Raw genomic sequence first — 21,163 nt, forward strand, 5'->3', positions numbered from 1 at the left:
TAAAGTCTTCAATATACTTAAGTGTAGCCTTAGATAAATAGAATCCCCATTTCCCTGCGCATTGGTGTTCAGTTGTCCAAAGTGTATCGACGTGCTTATTGACATTCAATAAAGGGAAACCCTCTCAGCAAACCGTGCTTGGCGGCGTAAATCCCGAACCCCTCTTCTCGAGTCGGCACGAGGAGCAACTTTCCCCTTAACGCAATTACTAGACAGCAATAACGTCGCAGTGTGTTCGAGCCAATTTTGATTTACAAGTGGACAACATGTTGCCTTTTCATCAGCTTATTATTATTAAGTGGTCCGTATGTGTGTGTTTCCCCTGGACGATCCCCCCCGCTTCACTCTTAGTGAGGTATTGATCCTCCCAGTGTACCGGCCCCTCCTGATTTCATTAAGGCTAGCTGCTGTTAATTACTCCACACTCTAACCTTTTGCTGTTTCATTTGGACCGACAAATTGGGTGAATAAAAAAAAAAAAAAAAACGAGAGGAAAAGAGAGAACGAAAGGGAAAATGGAAAAAAGCTCCCAAGCAGCTGTGGCGGCGGACCCCCACAACCCCCCCCCCCCCTCTCCTCCGTGGCGCTTGTGTCAGAATCCCAAGCGGCGTAATAATTAAAAAAGTTCATCAATGTTCTCTTTGCTCATCAAATTATGCAGAAGGAGGCTACTCCAGTAATTGTTGCAGCGGATTAATTTACAAAAACCATACCAGCCAGATCTAGTGAGGTTGTCTGGGGAGTTAGAGAATCACGCCTTTTTTTTTTTTTCCCCACTTCTTTATGTGTTTGTAAAAAAAAAAAAAAAGGTTTCCTCGGCTTTCAAGCGGGGCTGATCATTAAAACGCATTTTTTATTCATTTATGCGTATTTATTTACAGGGGATCATGCAAGAGACATAACTAACTTCTAAAAATTTGTTTCACACCCCTCCGTACTGGCACACCAATTTGTCTTCTTAGCGGAGGTATTAAAGGAGTATGATATGACACATAGCTGCAAATTTATAATTAGATCTCATTTAATACCTTATGTCACGAGATTACACGAGCGGTGCATGGCATCTAAAGCACACTTAAATCCCAGGGGAGTGTAATTGATTAACCATATGAGACTGGGAACCAGATGATGAGGATGATGCTCTAAATCCATGCTAAATCAATATAGCCACTTCCTACACATTCGAGGGATTATTGAGAGAAATTACTACCAGCTGTAATGGCTGACTTACAACACAACGGGTAATTTCTGTCTCGGCGCATCGGCCTGTTTATCTGCACAAGTGAGTCAAAAACAATTCACCGGGACCGCTTTAAGTAATCACCTGCTTTAAAGTGGGCCGATGTTTCAACGCGGGTACATTAGCAACCAAGCGGGTGACATTTATAGGATCTTTTGGATCCTTAATATGAGAGATGCCCTTTCCTCAAGGTTGAGCACATTCTAGTCGAAGAGATTCTACATGATGCAGAAGGAGCCATCCGGAGTACTCCCTTTGGCCGAGATAATAACTTCATCATAATTAGCTTGTGGTGCTCAGGAGTGCTGAATTGTCGGTTGCAGTGGGATCTGGGCTGATTTATTGCTTGATTTAATTACGTATCAAAATTCAATTAGACATGCTTTCAGCCAAATTCAAAGTGAGTTTTGTCAAGCTGTCCCCTGGAATCAGGCGCGCCTTGAAGGACATCCTCCACGACGCGGTGACATCTAACTTAACGCTCACCGCTTACCGAAAAGAAAAAGGAAAAAAAAAAACGCTCGTGTGTTGAAAGAAGATGAAAAAAAAGAAAGAAAATAAACACCCCAAAAAAAAATGAAAAAAATGCTATGCCAGTTTTAGAGTTTTTTTTTTTTTAACTCCTCTGTTACTTGTTTCACATCTCAGCTGACATCAAACAGCATCAAATAGTGCGAAACAGACCTTGATTCAGCGGTGATGTGAAGAGGGTTGCAGGTACTTTACCAAGTGAAGATACATGACAAAATGCTCTTTGAGGCTGACTACAGCTGAGGAAGTGTCTGGCTTTCTATACCCACATCACTCACTGCCTGCTCACCCCCTTTTGCTCCAGACTACACTGGGGAAAAAAAGGGGAGCTGTTTTGAATAAGTGTCACACCAGCCTCCAAGAGCTACATTGATCTCTACTACTATGCAAATCCAGGATGTCATGGTGTGTATGCTAAGAAGCCAAGGAAGGGAAAGGAATATTTCAGCCGGAGGTCTCTGACTGAAGTGTGGTCCTTTAACCGGTATAGTAAATACACTCATTGACAATTTTATTAGGTACACCTTGGCATTACTGTGTAGGCCGCTCTCCGACCCCTCCGAGCAGCCGCAATCTTTTTGAGGCATTGATTCAACAAGGTGTCAGAAATGTTCCATAGGGGATTTTGATCTATACAGACTTGACAGTGAAGTCTTTGCAGTTTTTCTCGGCGGTGTGAATGCTGCGAACATCCCACTTCACCCCATCGCAAGAAGTGTTTTATTAGGCAGTGATCTTGGGGGCTCCGCAGACCAATGGAGGAAAGTAAAGTAATTTCCTGGGCACCATCTTGAGACAATGACACATTATCTCGCTAGGGAAAAAAACAACAAAAAAAACAGCGCACTGTCAATATGAAGGGTCGCACCTGGTCAGCGACGACGTTAGCTGTATTTATAGAAGCAAAAAAGAAAATATCATAAACACACCAAGTACTGGCAGAGATAAGGCAGTCTTTTCTGCTTTCAGTCAAGCTCCTACAATATCAGGTCTTTTTCTTCACTGAAATGCAGAAGGATCCTTATCACCAACACGCCCTAGATAAGGTCACCTCGGCTAATGTTTTAAGCTTTTTTTCCTTTTTGCAACACACAACAACCGAATACTTAATGTGCTTGTTCTCCCTCAATTAGCACATCCCACCTACTGTACCTCTACATGACTTAATTCCTCTGTTGTTTGGTGACGGCGAGCCGCTGACCGAGCTGTCACATTTGGCGGGGTGGGAGTGAGAACGTGTTAGCTTGCTATATGTTCCCGTTCCTGTGCATCGACAAGAAAATGAAGACCCTGCCAACCCAGCTTGCTCAGCCGGCCGGCGGGCTGCTTGCTATGAGACAGAACGAGAGGATGGACGGGAATGAAAGCAAGTGCCTCAGAAACATTACATTCACTAGACCCTGGTGCATTCAAATATTATCCGCAATGTTGCACTTATTATTTGCTGACAAAACACTCAGCTACACCCACGACCTTTCTATACATGCTTGACCGCCAGTGGCAGGAGGGAGGGATTTCTTGGAGGTTTTTAATGTCCGTGCTGCTCGGTCATGTTACAGACGATTTGACCTGGTCACATCTATTTTTTTTTTATTACACTATGTACAGTCCTGATAATTTATCCTACCAGTAGGGTTGAGTAACCTGATAAGTTTGCTGTGGCTTGAAGAGTATGTGATATCTATGGGCATAATTGTACCGAGAAAACATTCCCCGCCACATTACCCCCCATGACGTCGACAACAGGGGATGGATCCATGGAGTTTGAGTCAAATTCAGATCATCTGCGTGTTGCAACGGGAACAGGGATGTGTAAGACTAGTAAAGATTCCTCCACCCTTGAGGGATTCAGTTTTAATGATGCCTATACTGATGCCTCGGTAACATGTCTGTTTCAAAGTCTAACAGCCTCCCTCCATGTGTGTCATAGTATGCAGATATGCACACGACTCAACGCCGCAGCGACGCGTTCGCTAGAAAGGACGTCTCACATCAGAGAAAACGGTGCCTACTGCGCTGACAATAGATCTACTGTGGACGTTGGTGACACGTGCGTGGAGCCTGCAAGTTTTTCTGGACATTAAACGAACCTCTCAACCCTGTTTGCATGTTCCGTCTGCCTGCACAGTGAGTCACAAAGGGTTGACTCACCGTCTGGAGGAGTGAGCTGCATAAATGGGGAGGCGCGTGTAATAAAGTAGCCATTACGCGTACCACCAAAGAGAAAGCACGGCGGAGAAGAGACGGAAAACCCCTCTCCGTGTGTCAAAATTTCAGTTTATCGAGATTCGCCTGCGATGTGAGTTTTCCATCCGTTTGATCTCCCCTCCCGATTGCGACGTCTGACAGTTTCCTTCATTGAGACTGGCAGAGGCATTGTCCATAGATTGTGATGTGCAGTGACATCCTGTATCGCAGGCTCGTGTTTAAAGCAAAGAGCCAGAGTTGCTGTCGTTCACTTGGCAAACACGGAGCGTAATGATGATACTGATTAATGATTTGCGGAACGCTTATGGAAATGATCTCCTGAAAAAACTGTGGGCTTCTGCCAACTCCAGTTCGCAGTCACAGCTGATAGCCAAACGCTTTCGGTGTAATGTCATTCAGTTCATTTCATCTGGGCTTCAAAATGTATTCGCTGTCACTCTTCACTCATCATCACAAGCATAAGGACTTCACAAAGAAGCTTGTGAAACATTTTAAATCCAAACGACTGTGGCCTTGTTTAAATCACAATGAGAACCCCAGAACAAGACGTGATAATACTTGATAGATGTCTCGGAGGATTATACGCCTTCCTGTCTGAGTGTCATTCAAAAAAAGAAGGAGTGCATCTGTTGCCATTCCAGTTTTATGTAATCTGATCAACGGATCTCAATTTTTATGACCAATTTAAGGGACAAGTGCATTACATTTTTCTGTGTGTCTATCTTTTAAATGGTAAATAAATAAATGTATAGATATGAAAACATCATACTGCTTTTCCTATGTTATTGCAATTTCAACACATAACTGAACGACTGAATCGTTTGACTGCCAAATGATGTATATGATTGTCCGGTACCAGTGTACCAGCAACAAGCACCACAGCAGACCTTGTAAATATGTGGTGAACATTGAGAAACACTTGCTAGATTCAGAACAACTTGGTTAGCTTTACAACTCTGCCATATCTAGTCACTTAACTGGAACCAGCATTTACCACGGTTACCGGACCCTTATCCTTGTTCTTAGAGCGACTTACACTATTATTGTTGCTTGACCCACATAGCTAACGCTTTTAACAGTCCAGTGTGTAAGAAAGTTGATCACTGAGCCTCATTTCCAACCTGTCAAATACTGATGCTTTGGATTTCCAAGGTCGGTTGGTCTGTCGGGCTGGTCACCAACCCAGAGCGTCTGTATTTCACTCAATAACCAAATGTCTTACAAATTGGATGTTTAAAGCCTTGAAAGTGCTGCCAGTGCGTCAGTTATTATGAAACTTTGTTTCGTAACCGTGTTTTGGCTGAGCACCCAAAGTATCACCCATAATCATTTCTGCAGTAACCTTCCTACAAGAAACTTTTGTATGGAAGTTTTGTAGAACTGAAAGACTACAATATAATAGCCCAGACTGCTTATCACTGATGCGGTTTTATCATAAGCAACACTCTTTGTGTTTAGCAAACCTCACAAGTACATTTGAAGAATCTCAACGATGCTGTTAAGTGAAAAGAGTGCGACTGTCGCTGTTTTGTTTTTTAATATTGCAAATGAGTTAGTTTTGTGCTGTATCTTTTCTTTTTAATCATTTGCTCTTAATGGACTTAAAAAAGTAGAGATGTTGCAGGTCGTAAAAAAAAAAAAAAAGCCCATGAAACCCAGGCAAGGGCAAGCGTTTATTTTTCCTACCAGTGAAATGGTAATAAAAGGCTGAAGAACAGACTGCAAAAACAAGCCAATAGACATGATTGTTTAAAGAAGGGGACTGCACACACACACACACACACACACACACACACACACAGGAAGGAAAAACATAAGTTGCTGCTTAACATTCAGTGCACTCAGAGCTAAAGAAGTACTTTTTACCACTGCCGCAACAATAAAATATTAACAGTCAACATGCCGGATATTTAGGGATATTTAGGAGCGTGCCTCTTATACCACCTCCAGTGAGACCAACGCCAAGTTCATGAATATTTTCTCAGGTAATCTATATGAATGTGAAAGGCAAGCATGGCGATTGCTTGCTGTCTTTGGCTGCAGCAAATCCTTGTCTACATAAAGTCTATACATCTACACACTGTTTGTAGAAAAACGTGTCTGGACACACAGTACAAAGGCAGTAAGATTAAATACTGGGTCAGGACACGATTTCCCCCTTCCTGTTCCCTAACGGTGACTTGTACCACGCACGGCATACATTTCATTAAATATTTTTCCTCAACTGACAACTTCCTTCCAATATGTAGTGTTACTGTCAACTCTTGAGAAGCGAACACAGACAATCCTTTGCTTGCAACACCAATGGCGCAGTCTTGGTAAAACATTGATAAAGCACGGAGACAAGGCTCACAGTCATATTCCCATTTGCTCCATGCATATCTTCCTCAAATATGTTGATGTCAGTTTTTCTGGCAGCGCAGTCAGTTAAAAAGTGTGCCATTGATGTGATTCAAAAGCCACAGAGTACAGAGCTTTTTCCTCTCTTTCCCCCAGCCTGCCTCGCCCAATTGGGGTCCATCACCATCACCAAAACAAACTTCTCCTCACTGCCAGGGTAATTTTTCTCCTCTTCCACCGCTGAGCGCCAGTCATATTAATATCTTTGTAGAAGGCAAATGTGTGCTCCAGGAGGCCGGTCCCATGCGCTTTTTTTCCCCAAACCTCTTGCTGTTTCTCTGGCCACAGCCAAGTGCATTAACATATGTTCTCACAGTGCACAGTGCTACTCTGCATTGGTAAATGCCTTATTACAGCAAGACCGGCTCTGTGCTCTTCTATTGAATATCCATAAGTAGTAAAACACTGCCATATCTACCCACTCAGAACAGTAGGGATGTGTCTCACATGACAGGGGGGCTCCTTAACATTTAGTCAGAGGCCCTCTTTGTCAAATTGATATTCCACCCACTCACAGTAATGGCGGGTGGTAATAATGACAAATAAAGGCAATATTGCTACTGCATGGTACACACTGAGCGTAATAAGGTCATCTGCTGGTTATGTTTTTTTTTTTTTTTTTCACCCATATTTATGCCTTTTTAGCATGCAGAGTCAAATTCGCTCAGTGTGACTTACATCTCCAAAGACTACGCCAGTGTGAAATATTCAAAGGCAGAGGGTGAGAAAAATATCCTGAGCAATGCAGCATGTTCTTGCCTAGAGAGCTTACACGCTTGTAATCATTTCCAAACTGCAATTTCCTCTCATTATTCCATTTGTTTTTTGGGTTTTTCTTTGAAGAGATCATGAAATATATGTCACGGAATAAAGACATGTCCTTCTCAATTGGTGCACAGCTCGGAGATGACACTCACTATTGTCTAAACAGTTCTTTTGATACTCAAACTACAGCGTGCTGAATAAAGAAAAGTAACAGGAGGGGAAAATAATGAGGCACACTGAGACACCTCTCACTGTATAGCAGGGTATCCTTGACAGGACATCATATGTCTGCAGTTAATTTAACTCACGTATGTGCTCGTCATGTATAACCTCTTCAGTTCATAAAACAGAGGTGATGACATCCAGGGAAACATATTAACATGAATTAGAAATGCAGCTTGATTAGCACCTAGAGTGAAAGTGTTGCTTGTATGATGCGTATAAATTGTGAAGCTGAGAGAACAGGCGACACACCCACTAGGCTATCTGCGATTGCAGCTTGCTGATGATTATGTTGATTGCTGCTAAAACAAGGCTTTGGCTAGAATGTGTTTGCAGATATCAACCGGCCTCTGCGGTCGTTTCGGTCGGTGCGCTCGCAGTCATCGGCTCCTTGGGAGTTCTTTTTATTTCTTAAGATTTATTTTTCATTTCCAATTTGGGGCGATCTTTGTTCTGCCTGCTGTTTTGATCCGAGGACAGATTCTAGAAGAATGTGTATCAAACACCACAGAGAACTTGATTCTTGCACAAAGAACTGAGGGCTGGCATCCGTGTCATCCTGCAGCACTGCACTGATTTATAATGGTAGGGAGCAGAAAATAAGAGGCCAGGATACATCACTGAAACATGAAGGCATTGAATAATACTTTGCTCATGAATAAAATCATTAAAGTAAGCTCTTATAAAACTTAGACCATAACCATGAATCTTGAGCATTCTATGATTAATGCTTCATCTATAAATTAAAGGTTTTTAGATTTTGAAGGTTTTCATTTATATATTTATTTATCTATTTATTATTTCATTCCAGTTTTGACTGGCAAGATCACCTGAGGACACAAGTTTTTGTTTGCTTTAACTTCTGAGATCCATTTCTGAGACAATCTAGTTTGGGCCGCACCACTGTGCGAACTAATGAAGCCTCCGAGGCTTTGTTTAAGTCATTAAACATGGAAATCTAACTACACACTTTTCTTCTAATGGCAAACAATTACAAGACAACCTGGCCAGGAAAATTAATGTCAGAGAAAAACAATGTTGTTGCACTGTTTATGTTTCAACCAGGGGAATTCAACACCTGTCCGAGAATTGGAAATGGTTGACTGGTCAGTGCTGGGGGGAAATAAAATGAATAACCTTTCGTAACCTAAGCTGAAGTCATGCCATTCCCCCATTAGGTGAGTTAAAATATATATGTGTGCAGGCTTTTCTTTCATTTCTAAACATTATTAACCCGGAGCATGCATCCATGTAATAATAGTCGAGACCTTCCTTTTGGCACATACAGCCTCAATCTCTTTTAACAAGAAGGCCTAAATTAGACCTCAATTAAACAATGTAATATTCTCTATAAACATTTAATTGTCATTTCTTTTACATCTCAATACTGCATTTTTTCTTCACCAGTGAAAAAGTCTAATTTAAAGCAACATATACTGCATAATACTGATTATTTCTATTATCACCCAACCTGAAACAAAATACAACACAATTCCCTTGAAGTAGACAAATTAGTCTAGGTAAAGTTATCATCGATAAAATAGAAGAGGACTTTTGTCACATGATACTAATCTTATCCACAATTCATCAACTTATGCAACGTCTGCCTCCTCTTCTCGGTCGAAACACGAACAGAAAATGGAGCTCGATGACATCGTGAAGTAGATGTCGTTGCCGGCACTGTTGAACAACCGCACTTTCCGATGGAAACGATGCGCGCTCTGTTACGAGTGAGCCACACAAACAACAGTGAGCGGCTTGCTAGATACTCCCTCATTCTCACCGAGATATCACCCTCTGGTGTTTCCCTTGTTTCCCCAAAAGTCGTGGCAAAGGGGATATGAAAACCATTGAAAGGCGACCCAATGAACTGCGATGTTGCCGTGAATTCAATCCTGGCTTTCTCAGGGTTTCAGTATTGTTGGAAAGCATACACAACACAACAAAAAGTATACATAAGTCTGACTGTTTTTAACGTTGTAATGCAGAAATTTTACATTCCTACCATTTTGGTGCCAAGTATCCAAGTTTCAGAGGGGGAGGGGGATTGGTTTTATTCAGTTCTGCTCAGAGACAGCTTTGTTTAACTTCTGCATTTAGTTACTTGTTAATTAAATATTTGGAGAAAATTGTGGCTTATCAACACTGTTAGGAAATTAGTCAGAAAAATATGAAATAGCATAATAATAATGGAGTCAGGCTTTAATCATCTATTTGTTTATCAATGTTTTCAATCACCTGTTTGTTTATCAATGTTTTCAATTACCTGTTTGTTTACCAATGTTTTCAATCACCTGTTTGTTTATCAATGTTTTCAATCACCTGTTTGTTAATCATTCTTATATCGATAAGTAGAATGGCAAGGAAGTCATTTTCACTGATTGCGTTACATCGGCAGTGTTCTCCAACAGCACTGCAACGGCTATCAGTATGCATGGCCGCGCTTATCTATAGCAACCGGTATCATTAATTAATCAGATATACCTGCAAACCATCCTCTGCTGTAATATCTCAATCGGCATTATTAAATATCAGAAGGATGATCAATGACTCATTTGCGGAGTTCATATCGAAACAGACTTTAAAAAGTCCTTCACGATAACAAATGAAAAAGTCAAAAGCTCGTTAATAACTGGGAGACGATGGCTCAAATGCAAATAGAAGTAACACTACGATTCATCACTCATACAAAATGCAAGATTAAGTTTATAGATGCACCTTTAAGCGAACTGTTACAAAACGAGGCCGACGGCAACGGCACAATCAGTGAGATTGGGGAAAACAACCTGAGCAAACAAGGTTACATCTCACACTTTATGTTTCATGTCCGCTTTATCTTATCAGTGTCAGACGTCTGCACATACTCTCGCCGCACACTTATCCTTTGTAGGCACCAGCTTTATGAGTGGGTAATGGCGCACTGATGGTTGATGTGCATGCGATTCATGCATCTGGCTCCTGGCTGTGAGTGGTAGGTGTCATAGGTGACACGGTTTGGTTAGAGCAACAAGAATTGTGTAGAACAGGCCTCGATACACTGACCTGAGAAAGTAACTGAAGGGGCACGGTGTCTAATCAGAGTGTGTAGCTGACCCAGCATATACAAGACATAAACATACATACACATAATGCTGTATGTATGTGTGTTGAGTCATTAAGAGAGATGAAAGAGTCGCCCCGTTCAATTAACTGTGCTTTACTATGGTGCTCACCGTGCTATGACCTTATTCCTCACTTAGATGAAATTGCTTGGAATTTTGATGATAAAACTCCGACAGAACAGAACAGAGTTTACATCTAATATTCCTCCCACTGTTCCACCCTACATCAACAGCGGCAAATTGCTTTTCTCCAAAGCCCGCTTAATGAATGAACCAATCACGCATTAATGGCGCAATCTATGGAGGAGTAGCCTCGTGTTTGGAAACTTTCCCCCCCATTCGAGAGCCGGTCTGTGAGTGCAGAATTGACATTGAAAAAAAAAAAGAAAAAAGGAAGTGAGCAGCAGAGAAGAGGAGGGATGGATGCTACTTGTTATAGATAATGATACGGACTCCTTACTACTCACTATTTACTTGAAATGTGTTGATGAATGTTCTCAGTCATCCAGGTCCTGGTAGTACTGAGTGATATAACACGGGCAGCTGGACCTGTTCCAGTCACTCTGTGATCATTTGCACACTTTGTATTAACTACCACCCCCTTGCTTGATATAGATCTCTGTTTAAATAGATAGCTGCAGCCACATTTCATTAATTATAATGATTTAATTCACGCGCTGCTACCACACTGTTTACCTCTTCTACAGGTATTAGTGTAAGAAGTTGGCAGGTACTCTTTTATTTCACTCGACCCACTGCACCGTTTTATAAGGAGGTTGTCTGTTCAGAGTTGACAAGAGCGAGACGTGGCGATGCTGCATATGTGAACACCTGCAGGACTCGCATGATGAAAATCGGAATTTCTGTCGGGTATTACCGGGCCCTCTGCTTCACTGGATTGAATCGCGCTACATTCTGCCGCAGCAGGTCAAATGTGATAAAGCTGCGTTTTAAAAAATGCACCTCGGTACACCTCCTGCAGCTTTTTATGCAAACCACATGAGCACCTCAAGTAGGATCTGCGAAAGTCACATTTTTTCGCCAGGCCTTAAAAATAGTCCAAATCATTAAGATAGACCCTGGGACTTGGTATTATCCATCGGTCAGGCTAAGATGCTTATACATGAGCAATCTAGGGTACCAGGCAGCTGGACTGCAGTCCTGGAGCGCACAATGACTTGCCATTAATAGGTTGGGGAGCGTCAGGAGAGCCCACCCTGAGCAGAGATTTCCATGTGGATATGGCCTATGGCACAGGGGTACCTGCCCCCAGCCATCTGCGCTGATTTGACAAATGATTCTATATCAAAGGCCTCTGCACTGATTTGGGTGGTAATTGATTGGAAGTGAGGCCCCTCAAATCCCTGATTGGTTTAGCTGGATGTAGGGGAGAGATATGGTGTTGCAAGTGAGAGCGAAGGACAGCCAGCAGGAGAGAGAGAGAGAGAGAGAAAATACAACGCGGTAGACCTGGGAAATCTACAGAACTCTGCCTCATTTGCACTTTGAGAGAATTCAGAATGAAATTTTGTGAGATATGCAATTCCTGCATAAAATATATATATGAGTGTATATATATATATATATATATATATATATATATATATATATATATATATATACACACACACACACACACCTGGGGGCAGGTGTATCTATATTCTTTTGCAGAATCACCCATGTCATCGCTGTTTTTGTTTCTTTCTTTAATGCATCTGTCAGAATATCCAATTTGTTAGTGCATCCATGAAGATTGGATTTCACCTCTCCAAAAAAAAGAGGTATTTGGTTAGAAATGGAATATTATTGATTTGTTCCACGTCGAGGTGTGGCCCGATGCAGATATATGAGCGCGGCAGGGTTGGGAGGGGAGGCATGGATTATATATTTCTTCATCAATTTCCCCCTGAATTTTTGATGCCACTAACCCTTGTTGTGGACATTGTGTGACAAGAGAGATAGCATCAAACATGGAGGCCAGTCAATGTCAGTAATTCCCCCGGGGGATTACCTCAACCTCATAAACCATTATAGGAAGAGCACTGTATGAAAGGGCACACACACACACACACACACACACGAATGAATGATTTGCTGAATACTTATAATATCTATGAAATGTAATCTGTTACCCATCTTTATGTTTGGCATGCATCTGAAGGTTTTGAAGATGTCTTTGAAAAAATTGTTCTGAAGTAGTTAAAAAGCTCTTTGATGACATCAAGTACAATTCCTCTGTCAAATTACCACCGCAAAATGCGAATGCAATCGTGTTTATTTATAAAAGTATTCCACATGTGGCCTTCAAAAGCGTTGAAATATTAAAGCATGCATGTTGTGACCAGCCCTTCAAGGTATCTGAACAGTAATGTATACAGCATGACATGTTGGTTCGTCCGCAGATAAGCCAGGAGACCTGAGAGCCCTGCTAATGCAACTGTGGCCGCGATGCTACGTATGTGCAGGCCCGCTGCCTTTATTACACGGCAGGCTGGCTGCACCGCATACCTTTTGCCATTTGACACAGACATGTGGTGCTTGCTAGTGACAGATGCTGCACAGTACTGGTCCCAGGGGTCACAAATGACCTTTTGGATTGTCTTTTTTTCAGTCACAAAGGATTATTTGTTTGACGATGGCCACCAATGCAACCCCGGGCACCCCGATGGAGCCGTGGGTTGCTGCTGCTTGTCTTCTGAGATCACATTTACCTCGGATGAATCGTGTGTACGTGTATGTGAGAGGGGTTGAGTGAGTGAATGTGTGCACTGGTGCGCTTGCATGCGAAAAGCCGTGCATGTGGACATGTCCAGGAAGATGCCTCACTAACAGCCCATAGTCTGCCTGATGCCTTTAAATAAGCTTAATTGCTGCATGACTAGCCTCTTGTTTGGATGCCAAAGGGATCGTCTTTTATTATACAGAATGAATCATCATTAAGATGTGCCTATTCAGTGGCCTTTCCCCAGCTTAAAAATGCTCCTGCACACAGGGTTTCTTAAAGCATTCTATCTGCGGCAATCAGTGTGTTTACAATTGCATCCCGGTCGCTTCACAGGGTAAAGTGTTCTGAGAGGCAGGATGTCTGTCTAGTCATGTCATCCGACCTTTGGGAGGCAGAATAGAGTAAAAACATAAAAACAAGTGCACATGTGTGTTGAAAATGTGGACAAACATACTGAAAAAGTTCACACCCTCACACACAGCGGGATATAGGCTCCGTGTGTGTAGGGGTGGGATGATATACTACTAGTCTTTATTCAATACTAACATGAGACTTGGGTGTCAATTCGATACATATTGCAACTGTTAAGTTATGACCAGTATTGATCAGTATTGACCATGGGAAATCTTTTTTTTTTTTTTTTTTTTTTTTACCACACATTAAATTGAAGTATGCAAGTATGAGCATGCATCCTTTTTATGTTAAACAATTGTAAAGCATGCTAATTACCATCAGCCTGTTCTTGGTAATTACCATTACATGTTAGCGTGGCGCTAATGTAGTAAGCGCTAGATAAATATATATATGGTGATTAACTTTTTTTTTCCATCACTAATTGTGTGTGGATATCCGAGTGTGTGCCTGTAAGTCATTTGAAAGGATCAACAGTTATTGTCGTGTAACATTAGACACCACTACTTCCTGACCCACCTTTCAGAATAAAATCAGGGCGGACGTGATGCATTATGGATTTGTGATTGAATGATGTGCCCTTCTAGTGTCAGTTTGGGTTTAGAGTTGTGGATCACACTCAGGATGTTTACTGATGACTGCTGTGAGAGTCCTGAGTGAAAGTAGAGTTAGCTATGAGCTAATTTACATGTGTAGTCCCTGGGCGGGAGACCGAGACAAATATCTCTGTTGTGTTCAGGAAATTAACGAACACAAATTTAACACGTTCAAATATATTACGCGCGAACACTTACAAACACTTGCAGGTGAAATTATTTTACATGCATACACAAGTTGTCAGTATCCCACGTGTGTGAAGGTGGTAGGTAGTGACAAATGTCAGTTTCTGTGCACACGCTTTCATGGCATGACATACTGCCCAAAATTGGCTTCCCGTACTTAACTTTCCCATTGTCAGGTGACATGTCACAGGAGAGGCTCTCATTCTGTGTGGAAAATAAAACTGTGAAATGGCATCCTGGAGTTGCACGGCTTTAGTTTACCTTAGCAATTTCAGAGCTGGCAGGAACAGGGTGCAATGCAGGGCCCCATGCCGTCAGAGGTGCTTGATCCCCACCCCCATCCTTGCCCTCTCCATCTGTCACCTCACTAGATTGCGCTGTTCACATAGACACATAACATGCACTTATGCATGCATGCACGCACATTCTTACACACATACAAACTGTCAGGCGCAAACAATCGTATCGGCTAGAGCGCTGCCCTCGCATAGCAAAGAACTCTCTGAGCTAGCTACTGTATAGCAGTTTGTTGAATACGTGGAATAAACATGCACTTAATAGTGATGTGGCATAAATTTCTGTTTACCACCTGGGCAACAAATGTTTGTACACAGAAACATGTATGTGTGCTCACATCCCTGCTCACATTTCATTCTCATCCTGTTGTGCTGTAATGAGAAGCTGTTATTCACGCTGTAGGTTCAAGAAGAGAAACCTTGTGAAAAACTGACACAATTTTCTACCGCCTGAAGCCTGGTGTCAGAAATATGATCTTACCCTCACCTCTTACCCCGACTGCCGTACTGTAACGATGCTCTGAGGTGAGCCCACTCATCAATTATTCACAGAATGCAAGATTTTCACTCTTTATCTTCTCGCCAGCTCGAGGAGACCGTTTAAGAAAAATAGGGAGAGAGAAAATATAGTAAAATAGAAGGAGAAAAAAAAAAAAAAAAAAAAAAAAATCAGCAAGCTTGGAAGCGCTTGGCGGGCGAACAAGAGAGTTTCGCGGCGGACAGACAATGCTCTCAATGTTGAGTTATAATTGTAGTTTAACAATGTGTGGACCTCTGGGATTTTTCCGTATGCAATATATGGCCTTTATACTAAGATCGCTATGGAAACCAAAGGCCCTGAACGACCTGCCGTGCCCACCCACTCGGACAGCCGTTAATCATCTTCGCTCAGATCCTGGCACTGCAGAATTTGGCCAATGTGTCAAGAAGCAATTATATATACTTAGTGCTCGGGCACCCGATCTCCTCCCTCTCCTCTCTTTCCTCGCTCTCTCACTCTCACACTCTTAATATAATCACAGAGCAGTCAGTTTAAAAGCCCTCTGTTCATTTCACTATCTATCTGGGGGATGCACACAATGCAGATGAAGAGAAGTGTAAAAAGACAGAGGATATTCTATTCTGAGAGCCATTATAATCTGAATATTCTTCTCATATAAATCATATCCAGCCATTTACTCATTTTACCAGCCTCCTGAGCTGACTGACATACTAAATTAGCCCAGCTGGCCCATTGCATTCGCTGCACATATTGGGTTGGTGCGGATCATGGAGACTAATGTGAGCTGACTAGAGGGAGATTATGTTCCGCTGCTAACAGCTAAAATGTGAACAACACTCTCCGCAAAACCCACGGTGATTCCCCATTACAACGGCCCTGCTCAGCCGTGCACAAATGGGAAGGCAGCAAGTGAGAGGAAGACGTAGACCGGACCGATCGGTGGAGCTACAGAAGGAGAGGTGTCCTTGTATTAAAACTTGTCTGAACGCCCGATCCCATAGCAGACTCCGCGAGACACTTTCTGACCAAGAGCGACCTAAATACGAGAGTCCTCGTCCTATATGAAGGACATTCGGTGCTGCTTTTGCATCGACAGACTTTCAAACAAAAGTCAATTGACTTCCTCGCGATTTCCCAATGACAGGCACACACAAGGGGGAGGGGGGAGTATCATATTTTATCATTATTTACTGTCCTACCACCGTCTGCAGCTTTCAATGCCACCAAAGTCATTTCAGACAGCTAGCTGTGCATTAGCGATGTAGAGCCGTGTTAGGTTTTGAACAGTTGATGACAGGCTGTCAGACGGCTCCCCTCCATCGGGCTCCTTTTTACTAAGGTCCACTCTTGCAATAAGCCACTCTCCACCATACCAGCCATTCATCCAGAAAAAGGACACAGGCATTTTTGACACGTTTGGTGCTAAGTGAACTGAAATTGTGTGATTTTCACTACATAGCACATTATCACATTTGCAAGAGGCATGCATGCAGGAGCAGGAAGTGAAGGGGAAAAGTAACTTCAGACAACTTGAGAGCATCAGAGTGAAGTGACGACTCTGACTGTGCATGTGCAGGACTAATTAGGATCGAATAAATCTGCCCCCTCTCGCCTCATGTCAAGTGAACGCTGAATAAAAACATGCCAATAGAAAGAAGTTGCGGGGACAGAAAAGACATGCTTTAATGCATTTTTTATTTTCTTTCTAGAGTCGCTGATGAGCAAATTAATTTGCCTTTTTCAGCGAAGAGTCTCTCGATAGTCGAACGGGGCAAATATGTGACGAGATGAGAAGGGTCTTGACGTGATATAGACATGGTTTACTGACATGAGATGTGAATGAAATGCAGAAAAAATAAATTCATTCATTAGATGCTTAAAATATGTGCAATTAGTTCACATAATGTTGTTTTTCTCTGGCCTGAAAGCAAGCTGGAGCTTACCTTATGAGGACAAATGGGGGGCGGTGAGTTAAAAGACTTTTCCAGTGTCTGGCTCAGGTTCTACAAGAAAAACACATTATCAGGGACATGTTTTCAGTAGAGGGCATCTCCCAGCAAATCTTCACCGACAGTAGTTGCAGCTTATTTTGGGTCCGTCCATTAGCATATTCCGCAATATCTTTCAGAGGGGCTAAGAGATTCTCAATCAACAAGCAGTCCTTTGCCGCCCACTAATCCAAGACCGCAGCTTTTATTTTTCCAACAGTCACGTTTTAAGTCTTTATCTTGACAATATTATCTTAGCGCGCATCATGTGAGCGGGCATGGTGATGTATTATTGTTTTCGTGTTGCCTGTTTCCCCCCTTCCTTCTATCCCTCCACAAAGATTATAAATCCGTCTTTGTCAGAAGATTTCACTGAACATATGTTTGGACTTTTGCATATACACACGCCCGGATGCATTTTTTTGAGGTTAACTGATTATCACATTGTTAATACACCAATACATCACTCAGATACAAGAAAACACCATTAAAAAGGCAGACGCAAGGTAAGTCAACAAGCCAACAACAGATGGTCCTGCTGCTTGTGATTATGCAAGATCCAAAGTATTTGCATACTCACAATGCCACCGTAAAAAAAAAAAAGAAAAGGAAAACAAGAAGCCATTTTTGAGCTGACCTCAGTGAGAAATGAAAAGAGCAATGGCTGAGGAAAAAAAAAAACAGCAGGGAAGTGAATAGGCTCTGCAAACTTCTTTGGGAATCTACCAAAGGGCCTGCCTCCTGGGAAAGGCCCTGTTGATTTTCAAGCAGGTGCTTTCAGTTATGCCCTCATATCCAATTATGTGCCTGTGGTATGTCTGATGCTCCCTGACACTATTAATGGCTGCCTTATGGTATCACCAGGACAGATGAGACACTCAACTCTCCAGACTCTTTACATCTATATTTCATTGCGACGTCGAAGGAGAACACCTCAATGGCCAAGGCAAACCGAGAGAGAGAGAGAAAAAAAGAAAAATGCCAGGCTTTCACTGCATAAACACCACGTCATGAAATATAAATGAATAAATGGGTCTTACTGGGACGGTGGAATTAACAGACAAAATTTTCCCTACAGATTGAGTAGGCTATACGAGCATGATATCTTAATTGATGTGACAAATAAACATGAGTTATTTTCTTTGGGGATGAAAGCAGGAAATTGAATTTGCTTGTGTGTGTTGCAGGGTTGTAGATGGTATGATAGTATATCTGTTGGGGGGGGGGGGACACAATGACCTAGATTTCAAGAAACTGCCTTCAGAATTGTGACGTAAATATTGTATACTTCTGATCGAAGTGGCGCCGGACGAACAATACTGAGGACGGTCAAATTAATTTTTGGCCTGAGCCGGAGCTCTTACAATATGCTAATGATTCCGGCCCACGCCACTGTTGGTCGATCAAGAGTAACAATACTGCAAATGAATGAATGAAAAGCCCAAGATAACCCTGCAGCGTATGTTTTTCCCTGCCATCTGAAGTCGACTTGACAACCACCCAGTCACGCCAGAATGGTTCGAGGTGTTAATAAAAAAAATCAAAAGGTCAAAATCTTCCGTGTAATCAGCACGGAAAAGTCAGAAGCCAAAACAGGATTCACCGAGTAGGAAATGTTTTGTTTTCTTAAGAGATTTAATTAAAGAAAAAAAATAAAAATTGCAAATGTGGTGCTGTAGTCCAACCATTTTAATTTAAAAGCACAAATGATGTGAAAGAAGCATTTTTTGTTGTGTGTGTGTGTGTGTGTTTAGCGGAAAACTGCCTGGATTCAGCGCTTTAGTTGTAGTGAATAAAGGATGCTGGTTGAGCTTGATACCAACCATAGATAATCTAAATCCCATTCCCTTTTCTTGAACACACACACAAACACATCGCAAGATCTCCCCGGGCTATAATCACCGTTGTTGTTCTTCTTTTTTTAATACAATCTCATTTTATTCTTTGAGCAGAACAAAACATCACTTTTTATTTACCCCTTGTTCCACTGTCACACTCTAACACACACATGTAAAAGGTAATTATTAGTCATTAATTTTTCATCCGCGTGGAAAACCATTCAGCTTCACGAGCAATAACTCAGACTCCTGTTTTTACAGGAAAAACAATTGTGATGAGGATCGTGTAAGACAGGAAAATGTAGATGAGGAAGAGAAAACTACTGTCATTTTTCGATTCACCTTTGGTCTGGAACATTTTATATCTGATAGGCAAACACTATTGACAAGGCCTGCAACAGAGGGTCTTGGATTACACCACATATTGATGTTTTTGTCTTTTCACAGTGCTTGGCGTGGTTATTGTAATTTGATGAGGCCCAGAGAGCACGATGCTATGATATATAATAAAATTTATTTCCCGAGGAAACGGAAAGATAACTGAAACATGATGTTTCTCCGTCTGATTTCTTGGAGACATGCTGATTTAGCAACGATCCTGTTTGCTGCACCTTAGGTAGATCGGCAGAGAGAAAATAGTTCCCGCATTAAAGTGGTTACAGCAAGGTATGTGGATAATCTTAACCCGTTTTGCCCCACTGGCAACAATTGTTGCCGAAGTGTATCACTGTCATTTTCTACTCATAATAAAAAATCTCAAAAATCTGCTTCCTGCTACTTCTGACTGAAGACATGGTTGATGCAAATCCTCCTGGAAAGAGGCAATTTTCATAAATTTCTTATGATTTCCCCCCCAAACATGTTTATAATTATTTAATCATTTAAGTCTCTAGATTAACCCTCCCCCAAAAAATTTTACCTGGGATGAATATTTTTTTGTTCATGGGCTTATTTCTGTGAGTGGCAACAAAAGTTGCCAGTGGGCACATAGCTTGTCGCTAACTAAAGGAAAACACTGTCTGTAGGATTGCTCATAATTAACTTATTTCAAATTGAAGAATGATGTACAACGGCTCATTTTAGTCCTCTTAGAATACTCTTCCTGGCTAAATAAATTCACAGGTATTCAAGGCCTGTGTCTATAAGATTTTTAGGTGGTCGCCACCCCCTCGTGGCCCAATTGTTGAAAAACGCGTACTAAAGTGCCCTTTTGGGAGCCAAAACGCACGCTAAAGTGCCCTCTTGGGAGCCAAAAGGAGCACTAAAGTGACCTCTTGGGAGCCAAAACGCATGCTAAAGTGCCCTCTTGCTTGGCAAAACACACTAAACTGCCACCTTGGCTGGTTTAAACATGATAAACTGCCCTCTTAGGTGGCAAAAATGTGCGCTAAACTGCCCTCTTGGGAGCAAAAACGCACGCTAAAGTGTCCTCTTGGGAGCCAAAACAAGCACTAAAGTGACCTCTTGGGAGCCAAAACGCATGCTTAAGTGCCCTCTTGCTTGGCAAAACACACTAAACTGCCACCTTGGCTGGTTTAAACATGATAAACTGCCCTCTTAGGTGGCAAAAATGTGCGCTAAACTGCCCTCTTGGGAGCAAAAACGCACGCTAAAGTGTCCTCTTGGGAGCCAAAACAAGCATTAAAGTGACCTCTTGGGAGCCAAAACGCATGCTAAAGTGTCCTCTTGCTTGGCAAAACACAATAAACTGCCCCCTTGGCTGGTTAAAACATGATAAACTGCCCTCTTGGGTGGCAAGAATGCGGGCAAAAGTGCCCTCTTGGGAGCCAAAATGCACGCTAAAGTGCCCTCTTCAGTGGCGAGAACGCGCTGTATTTTCGCCCCTGCCCTTCGAAAAGTCTGTGCACGCCACTGCTGAGATGTATATCTGATAAAAAGGTTATTTTAAATAAAGAAACTAGTTCAAATTGTTTGTTTTGAATTTTATACAGGGGGAACCAAGGTTTGAACCATGATCATTAGCTACCTTCCTGGGATGATAAAATCCATTGGTATCCATGTACAGTTTTATAAATATTTTTCTTGTTTTACACCCCCCACCCCCCCTCCATCTTTTTGTTATTATTCATTATGACTATATTATTATTTTGTTATTACTATATTATTATTATTATCATTATTATTTCTATGTTA

The 21,163-nt window shown here is 41.9% G+C and overlaps 1 protein-coding gene across 2 annotated transcripts in view; it reads right to left on the reverse strand.

Annotated features, from left to right (window-relative positions):
* The window catches only part of pcdh11 (protocadherin 11), a 143,315-nt gene that overhangs the window by 68,684 nt on the left and 53,468 nt on the right, over positions 1–21,163 (reverse strand). The window contains exon 4 of one of the 2 annotated variants that reach the window (XM_030396509.1): positions 17,127–17,186. The exons of the other annotated variant lie outside the window; for it this stretch is intronic. Within the exon in view, the coding sequence (XP_030252369.1) occupies positions 17,127–17,186 (60 nt within the window). The remainder of the gene's footprint in view (positions 1–17,126; positions 17,187–21,163) is intronic. 2 annotated transcript variants of the gene reach the window in all.

The sequence above is a fragment of the Sparus aurata genome, chromosome 18 (assembly GCF_900880675.1).
Source record: "Sparus aurata chromosome 18, fSpaAur1.1, whole genome shotgun sequence".
In the NCBI taxonomy this organism is placed as follows: domain Eukaryota; kingdom Metazoa; phylum Chordata; class Actinopteri; order Spariformes; family Sparidae; genus Sparus; species Sparus aurata.